The sequence below is a fragment of the Pipra filicauda genome, unplaced genomic scaffold, assembly GCF_003945595.2.
Source record: "Pipra filicauda isolate LSUMZ 115617 unplaced genomic scaffold, ASM394559v2 scaffold668_size373222_pilon, whole genome shotgun sequence".
Taxonomy (NCBI): Eukaryota; Metazoa; Chordata; class Aves; order Passeriformes; family Pipridae; genus Pipra; species Pipra filicauda.
In genome coordinates, this window is record NW_024104829.1 from 33,625 (window position 1) to 52,902 (window position 19,278).

The window sequence follows — 19,278 nt, forward strand, 5'->3', positions numbered from 1 at the left end:
GGATCCAAACACACCTGCCCCAGGACTGCCCAGCAAAGCCTCCACAGACACGCTCTGACCCTCACTGTTGCCTTTAAGTTAAGCTTTGTTAGGAAGCAAGCGCAGGTTTGACGTGGGCAAGCAGCAGTGATTAGCCCTTCAGAGTCTTTTTGTGGCTGCAGGAGCTGTAGAGGCCCTTTTTAGCTGTTCTCACGTGTTTTTTGTCCACAAAAATCCACTGGAAGGAAACCTTTAGGTGACCCTGTGACTGAAGTGTTGCACCCTCTACTCCTGTGCCCCTGCCGAGGGCCTGCTCAGCAGGAAACAGCTGTGGATGTCACTTTTTGGAGTCCATAAATCTTCTAGAATCAGAATGGTTTGGGTTGGGAGGGACCTTAAAGCTCATCTGGTTCCCTCTGACTATCTCCTGCTCTCTCTCTCTCTGACACCTCTTTTCTCCCTGTGTCTCTGCCTCACATTTGTTGTTGAATAAAACTCGTATTTCTAAATGAAGTCCGTGTGTTGTCACACCCCTGGGCAGCCCCTGCCAAGGCCTGACCACCCTTTCCAGCAGGAAATTCCTCCTCCTGTCCAACCTGAGCCTCCCCTGGCACAGCCTGAGGCCGTTCCCTCTCCTCCTGTCCCTTGTTCCCCGGGAGCAGAGCCCGACCCCCCCCGGCTCCCCCTCCTGTCAGGGAATACAGAAGGATTGTTCCTTTCTTAGACCCTCTGCCCCTCTTTGCTTTCCAAATCCAAATAAGAGCCATGGAAGGATGACAAAGGAACCCCACATCAGTATCTGGGGATGGATGTTCACCCACATCTTCTGTCTGTAGTGACAACCAAGTCTCTCCCTCCTCCTCCCTCATCAAATATCTAAGGGCAGATAGTCCCCAGGCCAGAATTCCTGTCTTTGGGAGCACCGGGGGGGAAGTTTGATGGGTTATGCAGCCCCGAGAGAGGAGAAGGCAGGAATTCTTCTTTGTTTATTTTCCATGCCAAAGGAAAGGAGCCGTGCCAGGTGAAAAGGAGTTGTCCCTGGTCGACCTGCCCTGCAGGTCTCTGGCACGGAGGACAAACTCTGGGGACACCAGGTGTGGTCCCACTGCAGGTTGGCCTCTCTCCTGGCTTAGCCAGGTGCTGCTGGAGCAAAGAGAAACCTTTCCTTGACTGTGGAGTGTGGCAACAACTGTGGGACAGAGAGCAGGGGCAGCAACACCCCCAGGTGAAAGGTGGGGCACAAACAGGGCTGTTCCTGCCCCAAATTCAGCCGTTCAGCCTGTGGGTCTGCTATCACTGTGTGACCTACACTGCTTCCCAAAATTCAGCAGATCTTTAATACTGGTGGATGCCTTTACCTTGGAAGGGACAAGAGACACTCGTGTGTGCAAGACACACCAACATGCACACAGAGAGCTGAAGAAGGAGCAAACAATGCAGTACAATCATTATAAAAGGATTGGCCGATAGCACAACTTAAAATCACCCCGCAGAACATCTGCTGGCTTTTGCTTTCCCGTCTCAGGAGCAAGGAACAGAGGCATCTTCTGGTTACTTCATTCTCTTGGCCACATCCAAATAGGCATATTCAATCTCTTGATCAGCAGGGCAAGTGTTTGTGAATTCATCTCTTGCGTATGCATTGTTCAAGTATCTGGAAATCCCTGTCATTTCAGGGGGGAAATCGAAATTTCGGTATTTTTTCGCCACGACCTTTTAATGAAAAGACAAAAGAAAACAAGAAAATGTCATTACACACATGGTCTGTTAAAAAAAAACCAAAAACACAAAAACACACAAAAAACAAACCACAAAAAAACCCCCCAAACCTACTCTTTATGCCCATTGCAAATTTACAATGTGTGGGTCTGTTGTTGTTGATGACAAAGGGAAAAGGAAAAGGAAAGACATAAAAAACAGGGAAGACGTGGGATGAAGAAAGCTGGTGAACAAGCAAACTCCTTGCAAAGGATTTATTTGGTGTGTATATATATATATATATATATATATATATATATATATTTTTAGAGTTGTGCAAAGCCATGTGGACCAGTAAAGCACACCTGGGAGAGATACAGGTTAAACCAGCAAACTTAAACCAGAATTAAGAGAATAATCTTACAGGAATAAACTGGCCTATGCCTGGAGGACAAATTTCAATGGAAATCCTCGATTTCAAATGATTGGGGGAAAACAACTCTTGGCCCATCCCTAATCCCTGCCTGTGGTGTGACAGTGTGACATTCCTGCTCGGTCCTCCTCCAGCCGTGCCCCGAATCAAGGTGACTGTCCCTGTGCTGACCTCAGGGCTTGCTGGGCCTGAGCTCTGTGTGGGCGTGGGAAAGGGCTGCTCCCTGCAATAGGATCAGCCAGGAGGTGGCTGGGCAAAGTTTTCACTTGTGGAGGTGTCGGGAAGCAGTTGGATCCACTCTTCCTGTGACGGAACAGGAGCCTGGAAGGAAGCTTCCCAAAGTGACCTTGTTTGTCTGAAAACCAGGGAGAGTCCTGTGTGGTCATTTCTCTTCTAGAGCCCAGAATCACAGAAGGTTTGGGTTGGAAGGGACCTTAAAGACCATCCAGTTCCTGCCATGGGCAGGGACACTTTCCACCAGCCCAGGTTGCTCCAAGTTTATCCAGCCTGGCCTTGGACACTTCCAGGGATCCAAGGGCAGCCACAGCTTCTCTGGGCAACCTGTGCCAGGGCCTCATCACCCTCACAGGGAAGAATTTCTTCCCAATATCCCATCTAACCCTGACCTCTGGCAGTTTGAAGCCATTCCCCCTCGTCCTGTCACTCCCTGCCCTTGTGAAAAGTCCCTCTCCAGCTTTTTGGAATAACCCAGGGATGGGCTTTGCCCACACCGGTCCCGGGTCACAGGGACTCTTTGGGGCATGTGGATGCTCCACAGTGCTACAAGAAGAGGTTGGGAGCCTTGGCTGGGAGGCAGTGGGTGGTGGCCACCCTGTCAGCCATGTGGGGATGCTCAGCAAAGCCAGAGCTTGGGATTAAACGTGGGAGAGACGGGAATTGGAATGGACAATACAACATAACCTTCCTTGGCCGTGGTCATGTGCACTTTGCCTATGAAATGAAAACGAGAACATTTCTCTGCAGCCCTGAATCCCACACTCATTTCACCCTTGTGAGCAGCTCAGTGACTGCAGGCACAGCCCAGACAGGAAAACAGGGATTCCAGAGCCAGAGTCATCAATGCGAGGATTTGCCTGCGAGGAAACGGCTTCGGTGTCCCCGCGCAGCTCCTGGGTGGCCTTGGAACAGAGAAGGATCCCTCTGCCTTCCAGAAAAGGACTGAAGCTGCTGTGCAGGGAGCTAAAAAGGCAAATGCAAACCTTGATTATGTGGAGCTTTGGTAGGAGGTTGCAATCGGCTAAAGTGAGCTCATCTCCATCCAGGAATTTCCGGCTGGAAACGGTGATCTCCTCCGTGCTGTAAGCATCGATTTCGTCAGGCAGGGGGCTGTTTAAATAGTTGTCCAGCTTCCTCAGGGCTTTCAGCAGAGACTTTTCCAAATCTGGGTAAAGACAATCAAAAGATCAGTCGAGCCCGTACCAGGGTCTCGCTGGCACGGAGCAGAAAGGCACCTCCTGCATCCTGTCTCCTGGCACCCACCCAGCTCGCGGGCAGCTGGCCCTGCCAACGCCTGCAATTCCTTTATCCCGAGCTTAACACTTAATGCTGGGATAAGAGCTCTAAAGAGCTCAGGGGGGAGATCTGAGAAAAACCAGCGCGGGGCTGAGTTACCAGGAATGGCTCCTCCAGCCCCGCCGTGGAGCGGGATTTGGCTCTGCCTTCGCACCGGCTCCTGCCTCGGGAGCCACGGGGCCAGTGCTGGCCCGTGGGAAGGACAAGAAGCCACCAGGATGCCACTTTGGGGTGTTCAAAACCAGCCCAGGGAACAGGCCTGAGAGCTGGAGCGCAGAGAGAGAGAATCCCAGAATGGTTCGGGTTGGAAAGGACCTTAAAAGTTCGTCCCGTTCCGACCCCGTGCTGTGGGCAGGGACACCTTCCGCTAGACCTGGTTGCTCCAAACCTGGCCTTGAACACTTCCAGGGGTGGGGAGACAACAACCAACCTGTGCCAGGGCCTCACACCCCTCCCAGGGAAGAATTTCTCCCTAATATCCAATGTAACCCTGCCCTCCTTCAGCTTAAGGCCGCGTGTGGTGGTCGTGAGGGTCCTGCTTTAGAGACCTGGGGCTGGAATCCTCATTTTTAATGGAGGTGGTTCCAGGGGGCTGTGCTTTTGGCAAAGCTGTGGGGCAGCTCCAGCATTACCTGGGAGCTGAAGGAATGAGGAGAGGCTGGAATTGGTGCTCCCATGGTTACAGCTCTATCTGCTTTAACCAACCTTGGGAATCCTCAGTTAAGGCACAGATTCCCACAGCCTCCGGAAAATCACTGAGCTGGAAGTGGGACACCTCCAGCACGGTGTCCTGGAATTGCACAGCTCTGGTTCCCCTCTCCCACCACAGCACTTACTTTCATTTGCATCTTTCCTCGGGTTCTTTATAAACGCAGAGAACTTGGCAAACACGTCATTTCCTGCAGAGTTGGACTCGGGGTGCTTGGGGGCAAGTTTGGGGTACCTGAGGGGTTAAAACAGACAAAGTTGGATAATTAGCCTTTGCTTTCAGCTCCACTAATTAACACTGGGTGACCCCCCAGCACTCAAAGGGAACCATCCTAAACTGAAAATCCCTTGTTTTAAGCCCTGGGGGAAAAGGTGTGTGGGCAGGGACACAGAGCTGCTGGTGGAGGGGCAGCAGGGTTTGGGAAGAGCTGCTGGGGTGGAGAAGGACAGATCAAAACCTCAAAGACTCTCCTGTGCAGCAAGATGGGCCCACCTGGACACTCGAAATGTGTGTTCGCTGCCCTTTGCTTCACAGAATCCCAGAACCATCAAGGCTGGGAGAGACCTCCAGGATCATCCAGTGCCACCCTCACCCAGCACCACCAGGATCACCCCTAATCCATGTCCCCAAGGGCCACATCCAGACACCTCTGGGACACTCCCAGACACAGGGACTCCACCACCTCCCTGGGACACTTATTCCAAGGCCTGACCACTCCTGCAGGGAAAAATTGTTTCTAATCTCTGATCTGAACCTGCCCTGGTGCAATTTAAGGTCGTTTCCTCTTGTCCTGTCCCTTGGGACACCCCAGGGACACCCCTGGCTTCGGGTCTGTTCCACACCAGCCGAAGTTGCCCCTCTCCCTGTCGCCCAAACCAGCCCCTTTGAGCCTCCCCCACACACACGTGCAGCTCTCTGAGGGCCTGAACCCCAAAACTGAGGGGGTTTGGTCACAGACCCCCGTGGAGGGCCCTGAGGGGACGGGGGACACGGTACCGGGGTGGCACCAGCTTCTCTTCCAAGAATTCCTCGATCTTGTTGACGTCGGTTTTCACTTCGCCGTCGAAGGTCATGAAGGGGGGGTTGGTGCCCGGGGCCAGGTTCTGCAGGTCTGCAGGTTTTCTGGGAGGGGGAAGAGAAGGGGTTAATCCCACCAGGAACCACAGCTGTGATTTCTACACTGAAGTGCCGCAAACTAACATTTAAAATCAAAGAATCACAGGATGGTTTGGGCTGGAAAGGACCTGGAAGATCATCCAGTTCCATCCCCTACCATGGGCAGGGACCCGTCCAACCTGGCCTTGGACACTTCCAGGGATCCAGGGGCAGCCACAGCTCCTTTGGGCAACCTGTGCCAGGGCCTCCCCGCCCTCCCAGCCAGGAATTGCTTCCCAATATCCCATCTATCCCTGCCTTCCTTCAGCTCAAGACCATTCCCCTTTGTCTCTGCCCATATAAAAAGTCCCTCTTTTTATAACCCCCTTTAAGGGCCTGGAAAGACCTCTAAGGTCTCCCCAGAGCCTTCCCTTCCACAAGCTGAACACCCCCAGCTCTCCCAGCCCGGCAGAAAAGAGCGGCCCTTTAAAAATCCCCATTTTTTCGGGAGAGTTGTGGCGAAAAGTTCAAATCCCAGAAGTTCGATCCCAGAGCCACAACCTCACCTTTTCAAATCCACGGTGGTGACGTTGAATATGACCCCTTTCAGCCACAGGATCATGAAGAGGCGCTGCGAGAAGGGGCAGTTTCCAATACTTTCCCCATCACTGCCAGCCTGCAGTTGGAAAAATAAAGAGTTCTGTATGTGATGATAACAAATTTTGATGGCAGGGAAGCAGAAAACCCGGATCTGTGAGTACGTAGCACGTTACTTGTCTCTACTAATAGGTAATTTCGTGCAAAATGTCTTTCTGTCCTTCTCCAGACACGCACAGAGAGATGATGAGGAGCCCTGTCCTCTGGGAGATCCTGTTTTCCGTTCAAATGCACGATGGACGTGCCACAGGTTGGGAAACAAAAGGGAAAAATCACAGCAGCCCTCCCGGGGGAAACAGCCCCCACCTGGTTTGTGTGCGGGAACATAAAACCCACCCACGTCACTGCGAGGAATTAAATCAGTTTATGGTCGCGGGAAACAAAGATTTACCAGCCTAAATGGAGGTGGAATGTCTAAAGCACTGAAACAGAATAAATTCATTAAGAACTTCAGACTAAAGGACCGCGGGAGCCCTGGAGAAGGAGGGAAGGAAGAGGAGAAACTCTGTGTGACCACAGAGGTGTTGCCCTCGTGTATTTTGTGTTGGATTTTGTTGAAGGGTTTGTTTAAAGGGTTTGTTAAATTGAGGCGAAGTCTTGCAGAGTTGCTGCTGCCTGAGTGAGGCTTCACTTGTTGGAAGAGATCAGGGTCTAATTTTTAAGCCTGTGATTCCCCTAAAGCCCAGCTTTAAAATTTAGATTAAATGTAAGGGGTAGAAGTATGAAAACCCCCAAGTGTATCATTTATTCAGTTAATAGGTTAATCCATTAAGGTTTGCAGCCCTCACAAGCCAAGAAGGCACATGAATGAAACCATCTCTGCCCGTCATTTCACCTCCCTCAGTGCTATCAAAGAATTCTCAAATATCCCAAAAACTCCTTGATGAACAAACTTTGAGCTGTACAGGGCTCACCTTCACGAAGAGCTCGATGGCTGGAAACAAGTGCCTGTGCTGGAGCAGGAAAGAGCTCGAGGGATGCATGGAAGGGGCTTCCTAAACCTTCTGGTTCTCCCTAGAAACCTGGAGGAATCTCCTCGGACAACTCCCTGTGCCTTCTGCCTCTGGCACTGCCACAACCACTGGTTTTGTTGGGAGGGAGAACCAGAATTGGAACTGAAGCATTGCCAGGGGGTGAGAACTTTTAGAAACGCTGGGTTAGAAATAGAGAAGTCTTGTTTCTTGTTAGAAAAGTCTTGTTTTGTAGGTGGGAAATGTCAGAGCTGGTGAAAAGCTGCCCTTGTGTTTTAACTCCTACTCAGAGCAGGGCCCTCCCTGCAGGGCTGGGCAGCTCCTACAGCCCCAGGAGACACAGAACTGCTGGGTGTTTACACAGAATCCAGGATGGGGTGGGTTGGAAGGGACTTTAAAGATCATCCAGTGCCACCCCTGCCATGGGCGGGGACACCTTCCACTAGCCCAGGTTGTTCCAAGCCCCGTCCAACCTGGCCTTGGACACTTCCAGGGATCCAGGGGCAGCCACAGCTTCTCTGGGAATTCTATCCCAGGGCCTCCCCACCCTCCCAGCCAGGAATTCCTTCCCAATATCCCACCTAGCCCTGCCCTCAAATTACATCCCCAGTGATGTCAGCACTGTCAGGGGACATTTTGCTGATCCCAGCCCAGGAGAGCTCACACTGATCCCGGGATCACCAAGGCTGGAAGAGACCTTCAGGATCCAGTGCCACCCTCACCCAGCACCACCAGGATCACCCCCAATCCATGTCCCCAAGGGCCACATCCAGACACCTCTGGGACACTCCCAGACACAGGGACTCCACCACCTCCCTGGGACACTTATTCCAAGGCCTGACCACTCCTGCAGGGAAAAATTGTTTCTAATCTCTGATCTGAACCTGCCCTGGTGCAATTTAAGGCCGTTTCCTCTGTGCTTTAGGAAGCTGGAGGACATTTAGTTCCCAGGAGCTCCGGGTGAGGGAGGATAAGTCTTTATCTACGCTTGTCACACCAGGGCTGGTGGTGGATTCCTCCAGGATTCCTCCAGGATTCCTCCAGGATTCCTTCAGTCCCACAGACCTGGAGGGAAATTACAGCCCCCACACAACAGCCCAGTGGTTAAACCTGCAGGAACACCAGACCTGATTCCCACCTTGGCACAGCTGGACCTGGCAGCTCAAGGATGCTCCAGTTTCCCACATATCCTGCTGAAAGCCCAGAACGTGGATTTCATAAAATCATGGAATCATAGAATCCCAGGATGGTTTGGGTTGGAAGGGACCCTAAAGATCACCCAGTTCCAACCCCCTGCCATGGGCAAGGACACTTGTTTTCCTGCCAGAGTGGTCAGGCCTTGGAATAAGTGTCCCAGGGAGGTGGTGGGGTCCCTGTGTCTGGGAGTGTCCCAGAGGTGTCTGGATGTGGCCCTTGGGGACATGGATTAGGGGTGATCCTGGTGGTGCTGGGTGAGGGTGGGACTGATGATCCTGAAGGTCTCTTCCATCCTTGATGACTCTGGGATTCTGTGAAAGCAAGGGAGGCCTTGTTACAGAAGTGAGACCACGTGTTGACACCTGACCTTGCAGGGCCATGACACGGCAGTGAGAGGACCAGAAGAGACCTGCCTGTCCCATATTAATTCCCCCAGGAAGAAAGAGGAAGGAGGGGAATTGCAGCCCAGGAGCAAACCTGCCCACATTTTCCTCCCCAACGCTGCCCAGGGATGTGCAGCTCTGAGCTGGGCTTGGTGCATGGGCAGGATTTAATTAGACTTCCCTCACTGCTGTGCTTCCAGGTGGTGCCGGGTGAAATCCCAGCTCCGGTGAAATCCCAGCTCCAGTGAAATCCCAGCTCCAGTGAAATCAGTCTCCTGCTACTGATTAAGAGAATCATGGAATCCCACAATGGTTTGGGTTGGAAGGGACCTTAAAGATCATCCAGTGCCACCCCTGCCATGGGCAGACACCTTCCAACCTCCCAGGTTGTCCCTCTCTTACTCTCCAGTCCCCATTCCTTGCTCTCCAGTCCCCATTCCTTGTTCTCCAGCCCGGGGCAGAGCTGGGCTGGGCTCAGGGGAGGTGCCTCCTGCAGACCCTTCCCAAGGTGGGACAGAACCACACCAGGGTTTGGGCTGGAAAGGCCCTTAAGGATCATCTCATTCCATTCCCTGCCACGGACAGGGACACCTTCCACCAGCCCAGGTTGCTCCAAGCCCCGTCCAACCTGGCCTTGGACACTTCCAGGGATCCAGGGGCAGCCACAGCTTCTCTGGGAATTCTATCCCAGGGCCTCCCCACCCTCCCAGCCAGGAATTCCTTCCCAATATCCCATCTATCCCTGCCCTCTGGCAGTGGGAAGCCATTCCCTGTGTCCTGTCCCTCCATCCCTTGTCCCCAGTCCCTCTCCAGCTCTCCTGGAGCCCCTTTAGGCCCTGCCAGGGGCTCTCAGCTCTCCCTGGAGCCTTCTCTTCTCCAGGTGAACCCCCCCAGCTCTCCCAGCCTGGCTCCAGAGCAGAGGGGATCCAGCCCTGGGAGAATCTTCCTGCCCAACTAATCTGGGCTCTCCCCGAGCTGGGATTGCTCTCCCCAAGCTGGGATTGCTCTCCCCAAGCTGGGATTGCTCTCCCTGAGCTGGAATTGCTCTCCCTGAGCTGGAATTGCTCTCCCTGAGCTGGAATTGCTCTCCCTGAGCTGGGATTGCTCTCCCGAGCTGGGATTGCTCTCCCGGAGCTGGGATTGCTCTCCCTGAGCTGGGATTGCTCTCCCCGAGCTGGGATTGCTCTCCCGAGCTGGGATTGCTCTCCCCGAGCTGGGATTGCTCTCCCCGAGCTGGGATTGCTCTCCCGGAGCTGGGATTGCTCTCCCGGAGCTGGGATTGCTCTCCCGAGCTGGGATTGCTCTCCTGGAGCTGGGATTGCTCTCCCCGAGCTGGGATTGCTCTCCCGGAGCTGGGATTGCTCTCCCGGAGCTGGGATTGCTCTCCCGAGCTGGGATTGCTCTCCTGGAGCTGGGATTGCTCTCCCCGAGCTGGGATTGCTCTCCCGGAGCTGGGATTGCTCTCCCGAGCTGGGATTGCTCTCCCCGAGCTGGGATTGCTCTCCCGAGCTGGGATTGCTCTCCCTGAGCTGGAATTGCTCTCCCTGAGCTGGAATTGCTCTCCCTGAGCTGGAATTGCTCTCCCTGAGCTGGGATTGCTCTCCCGAGCTGGGATTGCTCTCCCGGAGCTGGGATTGCTCTCCCCGAGCTGGGATTGCTCTCCCCAAGCTGGGATTGCTCTCCCGGACTGGGATTGCTCTCCCGGAGCTGGGATTGCTCTCCCGGAGCTGGGATTGCTCTCCCGGAGCTGGGATTGCTCTCCCCAAGCTGGGATTGCTCTCCCGGAGCTGGGATTGCTCTCCCCAAGCTGGGATTGCTCTCCCCAAGCTGGAATTGCTCTCCCGGAGCTGGAATTGCTCTCCCGGAGCTGGGATTGCTCTCCCGGACTGGGATTGCTCTCCCGGAGCTGGGATTGCTCTCCCTGAGCTGGGATTGCTCTCCCCGAGCTGGGATTGCTCTCCCCGAGCTGGGATTGCTCTCCCTGAGCTGGGATTGCTCTCCCCGAGCTGGGATTGCTCTCCCCGAGCTGGGATTGCTCTCCCCGAGCTGGGATTGCTCGCCGCCCGAGCTGGGATGCTCTCCTCCGCCCCGAGCTGGGAGTGCGCTCCTCCCCAGCGGGGAAGTCCCCTCCCGACTGGGATTGCTTGCTCTCCCGGACTGGGATTGCTCTCCCGGAGCTGGGATTGCTCTCCCGGAGCTGGGATTGCTCTCCCCAAGCTGGGATTGCTCTCCCGGAGCTGGGATTGCTCTCCCCAAGCTGGGATTGCTCTCCCCAAGCTGGAATTGCTCTCCCGGAGCTGGAATTGCTCTCCCGGAGCTGGGATTGCTCTCCCGGACTGGGATTGCTCTCCCGGAGCTGGGATTGCTCTCCCTGAGCTGGGATTGCTCTCCCCGAGCTGGGATTGCTCTCCCCGAGCTGGGATTGCTCTCCCTGAGCTGGGATTGCTCTCCCCGAGCTGGGATTGCTCTCCCCGAGCTGGGATTGCTCTCCCCGAGCTGGGATTGCTCTCCCGGAGCTGGGATTGCTCTCCCGGACTGGGATTGCTCTCCCGAGCTGGGATTGCTCTCCCTGAGCTGGGATTGCTCTCCCTGAGCTGGAATTGCTCTCCCTGAGCTGGGATTGCTCTCCCGGAGCTGGGATTGCTCTCCCGGAGCTGGGATTGCTCTCCCTGAGCTGGGATTGCTCTCCCGGAGCTGGGATTGCTCTCCCGGAGCTGGGATTGCTCTCCCGGAGCTGGGATTGCTCTCCCGGAGCTGGGATTGCTCTCCCGGAGCTGGGATTGCTCTCCCGAGCTGGGATTGCTCTCCCCGAGCTGGGATTGCTCTCCCTGAGCTGGGATTGCTCTCCCGGACTGGGATTGCTCTGCCCCTGGAGCTGCTGGAAGGGTTTGGTTTGTAGCAGGTTCTGTCCAAACATCTCCAGCTTTCTGAAGGTTCCTCTACTGACCCCAAATGTTCTGTGCCTTCAAAACTGCGCTGAAGGGAGAAAATTTATTTTTCCTGGGCTTTCTGTTCCCTTTTGAAGGGTGAGCACAGAAGGAACAGTTCAGGAGGCCCTGAGAAGACCTTATTTGCTTTCATATAATTATGTGACCCCTCTGAAGCTACAACAGAAAGGAGAACAAGGAGCAGAACTTTTTTTTTTTCCAAATCCATCTTCCTTCAACACAAGCGACCTAAGCTACCTCCTTTCCCATATTCATTCATATATAATTTTTATTATATTTATTATATAATAAATATATTATATAATGGATTATATAATATATATAATTTATTAAAATATATATTTTTTATATATAAAAATATATATTGTATAAAAATATATTTTGTATATATTACCTATATAGAATAGATATTTTTATATAATTTTTATTATATTTATTATATATAATTTACTTATCAATACATATCATATATAATGTATAATATATATAATAATTTATATTATATAATATATTAATATTATATAATTTATTACATAGTGAATTCTATTTTTATTATATTTATTATTTATTTATATATATTTATATATATATTCATATATTCCCCCCCAGCTCCCTCAGCTGCTCTCATATTTTCCATGCCTCTACAGTGTTTCTGCAGATTTCTGCGCTGTTGAAACACTGAAAACCCCCCCAAAAATTCTTGTTTGGGCCACATTAGAAAATTTGATTGAAAAAATAAAATATCTTTTTGATGTACTATATATCAATATAGTAATATATAATTATATATTAATATATAAAAATATAATGTATTAAATTTATAAAATTATATTCATTAATTATACTATATATTTTATATATTAGTATATACTATATTAAATTTATAAAGTAATTTTTAATTTATGTAATATAAATTTAAATATAAATATAAGTGTTAAATTTATAAAATATTTTTATAAAACATAAGATATTAATATCCAATATTAATACAAGATACAAAATATATTTTGATGTATTATATATTAATATGGTAATATTATATATTGGCTGTATAAAAAACTATTTTAAAAATCTAAAATTAATCTATAAATTATAAGATGTTAAATTTATAAAATTATATTCATTAAATATATTATATTTTATATATATTAATATATACTATATTAAATTTATAAAGTAATTTTTAATTTATATAATATAAATCTAAATATAAATCTAAATATTAAATTTATAAAATATTTTTATAAAATAGAAGATATTAATATTTAATATTAATATAATATATAAAATATCCTTCTGATGTATTATCTATTCAATATATTAATATTATATATTGGCTGTATGAAAAACTATTTTAAAAATCTAAAATGACTTCTTTTTGGCAACATCACTGCTCTTAGGGAGGCAATAAAAATGTATTTACAAGTAATTTTGTTCAGTGAAGCCAAGTGTAGTGCACTAAATTGGGGTCAGATCACTCCCAGCAGATGTTTCCAGCTGCTCTTCATTTTCTCAGCCAAATAGCAGAAAAAAAAAAATAAACATTTAAAATGTGGCTGCTGATTTCCTGCGTGGAAATTGTATTTTTGGTACTTGCTGGGACATCCCCAGAAGTGAAGTTCAGTGAGAAAGGTGTGAAAAGAGCAGCTGGACTCTCCCTCGGGTATAAAAAAAATAATAAATCTGATTTTTCCCATCATTTTTTCCTCTTTTTAAAAGCAAAATAAGCACCTCGATGTTGAAAGCGGGGCAGAGGGATTTTTGCTTTATAAAGGAACATATCTTAATTTATATTTTGAAGTATTAACACCCTTGGACACTGTTCCAGGGGTTCAGAGAACACCAGACACAGTTAAAGGATCACAATTTGAACAGGCAAGGTCAGGAACACACTTTTTTGTCCTAAACCCTCAGGAAGGTTTCAGGTTAAGGAGGGAACAGTGAATGTGACTCCCAGAATTCTGCTAAAATGGGGTTCTTTCTTTTTTTTTTTTAAGAGGTTCAGACAAAAAAAAAAACCACGAAGGGGAAGGAGGGAGCAAAAATCGTGAAATATTTCCCCATCAAAGAATCCCAGGATGGTTTGGGTTGGAAGGGGAGTTAAGGATCATCCTTTTCCAACCCCTGCCATGGGCAGGGACACCTCCACCAGCCCAGGTTGTTCCAGGTCCAGCCTGGCCTTGGACACTTCCAGGGATCCAGGGGCAGCCACAGCTTCTCTGGGAATTCCATCCCAGCCCTCGCCACCACATTCCTTCCCAGTATCCCATCTATCCCTGCCCTCTGGCAGTTTGAAGCCATTCCCCTTGTCCTGTCCCTCCAGCCCCTGGAAATAGTCTCTCTCCATCTTTCCTGGAGCCCCTTCAGGCCCTGCAAGGCCACAATCAGTTCCCCCCAAAGCTTCTCCTCTCCAGTTGAACAATCCCAGCTCTCCCAGCCTTTCCTCCCAGCAGAGCTGCTCCAGCCCTGGAAATCCTGGGCATTAAGGACCGAGGGAGAAACGACAGCACAGAGCAGCAGCTGATTTCCATCTCCACAATCCACCAGTGGAGGGGCTTTGGGAAGAAGGGAATGCTAAACAAAGGGCAGGGGCCCAGATTAGCCAAGGGCACAAAACCTGGAGCCGGGAGCAGGCGGGAAACCGGGAGAACCAACTCCCAAGGGCAGTTTGTGCCCTCGGCCTGACCTTGAGCTGCTGCAGCCCTGGGGGTTTGTTACACAAACATTGGAGTTCTGCCCTTCCAGGGCAAGGGATGGCACGGGTCCCAGGAGGGGCAGGAATGCACAGTCCCACTGCATGGACTGGAGTGGGATTGGGGCTGTTCATCCTGTGGGAAAGGAGGGTCCAGGGAGAGCTGAGAGCCCCTTGCAGGGCCTAAAGGGGCTCCAGGAGAGCTGGAGAGGGACTGGGGACAAGGGGTGGAGGGACAGGACACAGGGAATGGCTTCCCAATGCCAGAGGGCAGGGAGAGATGGGATATTGGGAAGGAATTCTTGGCTGGGAGGGTGGGGAGACCCTGGCAGATGTTGCCCCTGGATCCCTGAAAGTGTCCAAGGCCAGGCTGGATGGGGCTTGGAGCAACGTGGAATAGTGGAAGATGTCCCTGCCCATGGCAGGGGGTGGAACAGGATGATCCTTAATTCCCCTTCCAACCCAAACCATCCTGGGATTCTTTGATGGTCAAAGTCAAACCACACTTCGTTCCTCAGAAAAAATATTTCAGGACTTTTGCTCCCTCCTTCCCCTTCGTGGTTTTTTTTTGTCTGAGCCTCTTAAAACAAAGAAAGAACCCCATTTTAGCAGAATTCTGGGAGTCACATTCACTGTTCCCTCCTTAACCTGAAACCTTCCTGAGGGTTTAGGACAAAAAAAGTGTGTTCCTGACCTTGCCTGTTCAAATTGTGATCCTTTAACTGTGTCTGGTGTTCTCTGAACCCCTGGAACAGTGTCCATCTTTAAGGTCCCTTCCAACCCAAACCATCCTGGGATTCTGTGGTTAACCCAAAAGCACATCCAGAGCCCCAGGGCAGCTGGAATGGTTCAAATCCCTGCCTGTGCTGGTTTTCCCGTTCTCTGCCAGCCCCTCCCAAAAATAAACTCCCACACTGGCCCAGGAAGGAGCCTCTGAGGTCCTGCCTGGCATTTCAGCAGAACATAAGGACAATTCCAGTGAGAAAAATGCCAGGGATTTATCTCCTGATAACAACCAGCCCTACCCAGGAGGCAGGAACAGCAGCAGCACCACCAGGGCTACTGGGAACAGGCTGAACATCCCACAGGCTGATAACTGGGAATGCTGGGATAAAGGAAAAGTGATAAAAAGGATCACAACAGAGTCAGGCAGACAAAAAGAAAACTGGGAAGGAGGTGGGGAGGGAGAGAAAATCCCATTCCTTGAGGATTCATCATCCTGCCTGTCTCACCCACCCACCCACTGGGCTGTCTGGAAGTGCTGCTTCCTCTGAGCCTTCCAAAATTCAGGCATCTCATTTAGCTTAAATTTGCTGGATCCCACCCCTGGAGGTGAGTTTTCAGCTGGGGGAAAAAAAAAACCAAAGACCAGAGTGGATTTTTCCCAGTGTGGAGCTGTAGGGAAAAGGGGATGTTGGGAAAAGGGGATGTTGGGAAAAGGGGATGTTGGGAAAAGGGGATGTTGCCTTTGGCTGCATCGAGGCTGGCACTTCCATGGAATGCTGGCAGCATTCCAGCCATGGCACGGGGCAGGGAATGTGGTCCTGAAGAGCTCCCTGCAAAAACCTGGTGCTCCACTGCCATTTTTGCTGCCCCTGCATCCCTGGAAGTGTCCAAGGCCAAGCTTTGGAGCAACCTGGGATAGTGGAAAGTGTTGCTGCCCATGGGATCATAAAATCCCGGGATGGTTTGGGTTGGGAGGGACCTTAAATCCCATCCAGTGCCACCCCCTGCCATGGGCAGGGACACCTTCCACCAGCCCAGCTTGCTCCAAGTTTATCCAACCTGGCCTTGGACACTTCCAGGGATTCAGGAGCAGCCACAGCTTCTCTGGGAATTCTATCCCAGCCCCTCCCCACCCTCACAGGGAAGAGGGAAAGCCAAGTTTTATTTGGAGACAGGGAAACAGAAGTTTAGAGCAGCATCTCCAGGCCCTATAAACAAAGCACCGAAAAAACACAGAACTAAAACTCTGCTCCCGACTCAAACCCCAAATATCTGACCAGAAAACACATCAGCTGGGATGTGGGAATGCCAGTGGGATTTTTGAAGCCTTTTTTTTTTCCAAGATTAAGGCTTTTGGCCAGAGCTGGGCCCGAAAGAGAAACAAGGAAACAAGGGAACAAGGAGGAGAAGGTGAGAAAAGGAATTAACTTTTCACCTTTGAGGCTCCACCTGAGCACAGGCCACCTCTAAGCCGGTTGTTGTGGGATCAGGGATTAGGGGAATTAGGCTAAAGGTCGAGTTTACCTACAAAGAGGGCGTTAATTGAGACAATTTAGGGCTCTCCTCATGCTGAACATGAGCTCAGGCTGAGCTCCAGCAGAAATAGGGAAACTCTTGTTCCCTCACATTTGAACATCCTGGGAAGTTGATGCCTCCCAGCCTGGCCATAAATTAGCCAATATTTTCATTATTAAGGCCTTTCCCACCCTGCCAGGCTCGTGAAATTCAAGTTTTCTTGTTCCAAACGCCGCTGGAATCATCTCACTGGGATTATTTTGCTCCATCAGGTTTCATAGTTCCCGTGTTGGATAAAAGTCTTGGCTAGAAATTGTTCTTTGGATGCTCCTGGTCCTCAGGAGTATTCAGGGTGGGATATTTTTGTGTGCTGAGCAGTGCCCACAGCTCCAAGGGGTCACATCCAGCCGGGAATTCCAATAAACCTGAAGCTGCAAATTCCTGGAATCATGGAATGGTTGGGGGGGGAAGGGACCTCAAAGATCAGCACAGTGAGTCATTAAAAGCTGTTGATGCCCAGGGAGAAATTCTCCTTCCTTCAGGAGCAACTCGGTGGCAATAAATTGTTTCCCTTTGTCCAGTTAATTTACAAATAACCAGCAACAAAAGGCCCAAACTCAGCCCTGTTAATTCCATGAAATATCCACTTAAAATTGGATTTTGGTGTCACAGCCTGCCCAGTATTTTCTACTGTACCTGCCCTTCCAGTCCTGACACAGATCAGAAATAAATGAGCTATTAAGTGATAATTCTGTGAAGTGAACAAAGCAAACAGAGTGCAGGTGAAAATTCAAATGTGAGATGTCTTGCAGCACATTTATAGAGGCTGTGGATTTACTGATAATCACCTTATTTGCATTAAAGAGATTAAAGATTAAATTTATGTGCGAAGGTGCTCTTAAAAGAAGAGAAAAATAAACCAATTTTGGGATTTTACAACATTTCTGTTGCCTCGGGCCAGGCCCCTCGTGGTGTGGTGGGTATTTCCAGCCACAGGTGCTCTCAAAAAAAGAAAAAATCCCTAAAATCCAGTGAAATTATGAAGGAAAAAATGCAAAATACGAGTTTATTTTCTCAAATAGATCTCCCTGAGAATAAAGCCACTCCAGGAGACACGGGATTCAGCAGAATGTGGGGCAGGGCAAGGAAAATTAAATGTAAAAATAGAGAGGGAAATGTCAAAATAAAGAGGGGAATGTGAAAATAAAGAGGGAAATGTGAAAATAAAGAGGAAAATGTAAAAATAAAGAGGGAAATGTAAAACTAAAGAGGGAAATGTAAAAAAAAAAGAGGGAAAATGTAAAATAAAGAGGGAAATGTGAAAATAAAGAGGGAAATGTGAAAATAAAGAGGGAAATGTTAAAAACTAAAGAGGGAAATGTGAAAATAAAGCGGGAAATGTGAAAATAAAGAGGAAAATGTAAAACTAAAGAGGGAAATGTAAAAAAAAAAGAAGGAAAATGTAAAATAAAGAGGAAAATGTCAAAATAAAGAGGGAAATGTGAAAATAAAGAGGAAAAATGTAAAGCTAAAGAGGGAAATGTCAAAATAAAGAGGGAAAATGTAAAAATGAAGAGGGGAATGTGAAAATAAAGAGGGAAATGTAAAAAAAAAAGGAAATGTAAAACTAAAAAGAGAAAATGTAAAAATAAAGAGGGAAATGTAAAAATAAAGAGGGAAATGTAAAAATAAGGAGGGAAATGTCAAAATAAAGAGGGAAAATGTAAAAGTAAAGAGGGAGATGTAAAACTAAAGAGGGAAATGTAAAAAAAAAAAAGGAAATGTAAAACTAAAAAGAGAAAATGTAAAAATAAAGAGGGAAATGTAAAAATAAAGAGGGAAAATGTAAAATAAAGAGGGTAATGTAAAAATAAAAAGGGAAATGTTAAAAAAAGAAAGGGAAATGTAAAACTAAAGAGGGAAATGTAAAAATAAAGAGGAAAATGTAAAAAAAAAAGAGAGAAATGTAAAACTAAAGAGAAATGTCAAAATAAAGAGGGAAATGTAAAACTAAAGAGGGAAATTTAAAAAAAAAGAGGGAAATGTAAAACTAAAGAGAGAAATGTCAAAATTAAGAGGGAAAATGTCAAAATAAAGAGGGAAATGTGAAAATAAAGAGGGGCATTAACTTGTGGATTGAAAGACTGAAAAGCTTCAGCTGCACCCGAGCAGGGTTTAAATTCCTCTTGCCCAGTTTGGGACCATTTTCCTGCCCAGGTAATTCCATATTTCACGAGTCAGGCTTGGGTTGTGTCTCACTCCAAACAACATTCCAGGCACCGCCATTTGTTGCCTTTTTTAGGGAATGAATTACCCCCTTTTTTAGGGAATGAATTACCCCCTTTTTTAGGGAATGAATTATCCCCTTTTTTAGGGAATGGATTATCCCCTTTTTTAGGGAATGAATTATCCCCTTTTTTAGGGAATGGATTATCCCCTTTTTTAGGGAGGAATCCTTTCTCCAGAGGGTTGGGAGGGTTCCCTGGCAGGGGTTGCCCGGAGAAGCCGCCGCTGGATCATCCCTGGAATTGTCCAAGGCCAGGTTGGAGCCCCCTGTGCTGATCCCTCCCCCTGCTCCTCCTCCAGAAATTTGAATTTCCAGGATTGTTTTCCCACCCAAACCTGCCGGGGGGTTGAAGGAAACCAGGAGCCCTCGAAGTGGGTAGAGGAGAAATCAGAGCTGGGAGTCACCACCCGGTTCCAGAGCAGCGGGAACTGATCCCAACCCAAAGTTCCCCGGAG

At 48.9% G+C, this 19,278-nt stretch overlaps 1 protein-coding gene across 1 annotated transcript; it reads right to left on the reverse strand.

Annotated features, from left to right (window-relative positions):
- Positions 1–610: 610 nt before the first annotated feature.
- On the reverse strand, positions 611–6,123 carry LOC114003347 (chloride intracellular channel protein 6-like). Its single transcript, XM_039388589.1, has 5 exons — positions 6,014–6,123; positions 5,349–5,474; positions 4,480–4,586; positions 3,331–3,512; positions 611–1,692 (listed from the first exon to the last, which is right to left on the reverse strand). The coding sequence occupies exons 1-5, from the start codon at positions 6,067–6,069 to the stop codon at positions 1,531–1,533; spliced, it is 633 nt and encodes a 210-aa protein (XP_039244523.1). The 5' UTR covers positions 6,070–6,123; the 3' UTR covers positions 611–1,530.
- Positions 6,124–19,278: the final 13,155 nt, after the last annotated feature.

What these genes read in the sequence shown, in the direction of transcription:
- LOC114003347 (XM_039388589.1), bottom strand. Translation starts at nt 6,069, where the DNA reads ATGATCCTGTGGCTGAAAGGGGTCATATTCAACGTCACCACCGTGGAT. An exon ending in ACCACCGTGGATTTGAAAAG is followed by an intron (nt 5,475 to 6,013) that starts GTGAGGTTGTGG and finishes TCCCCCTCCCAG; the next exon opens with AAAACCTGCAGACCTGCAGA. An exon ending in CAAAGCTCCACATAATCAAG is followed by an intron (nt 1,693 to 3,330) that starts GTTTGCATTTGC and finishes TTTCATTAAAAG; the next exon opens with GTCGTGGCGAAAAAATACCG.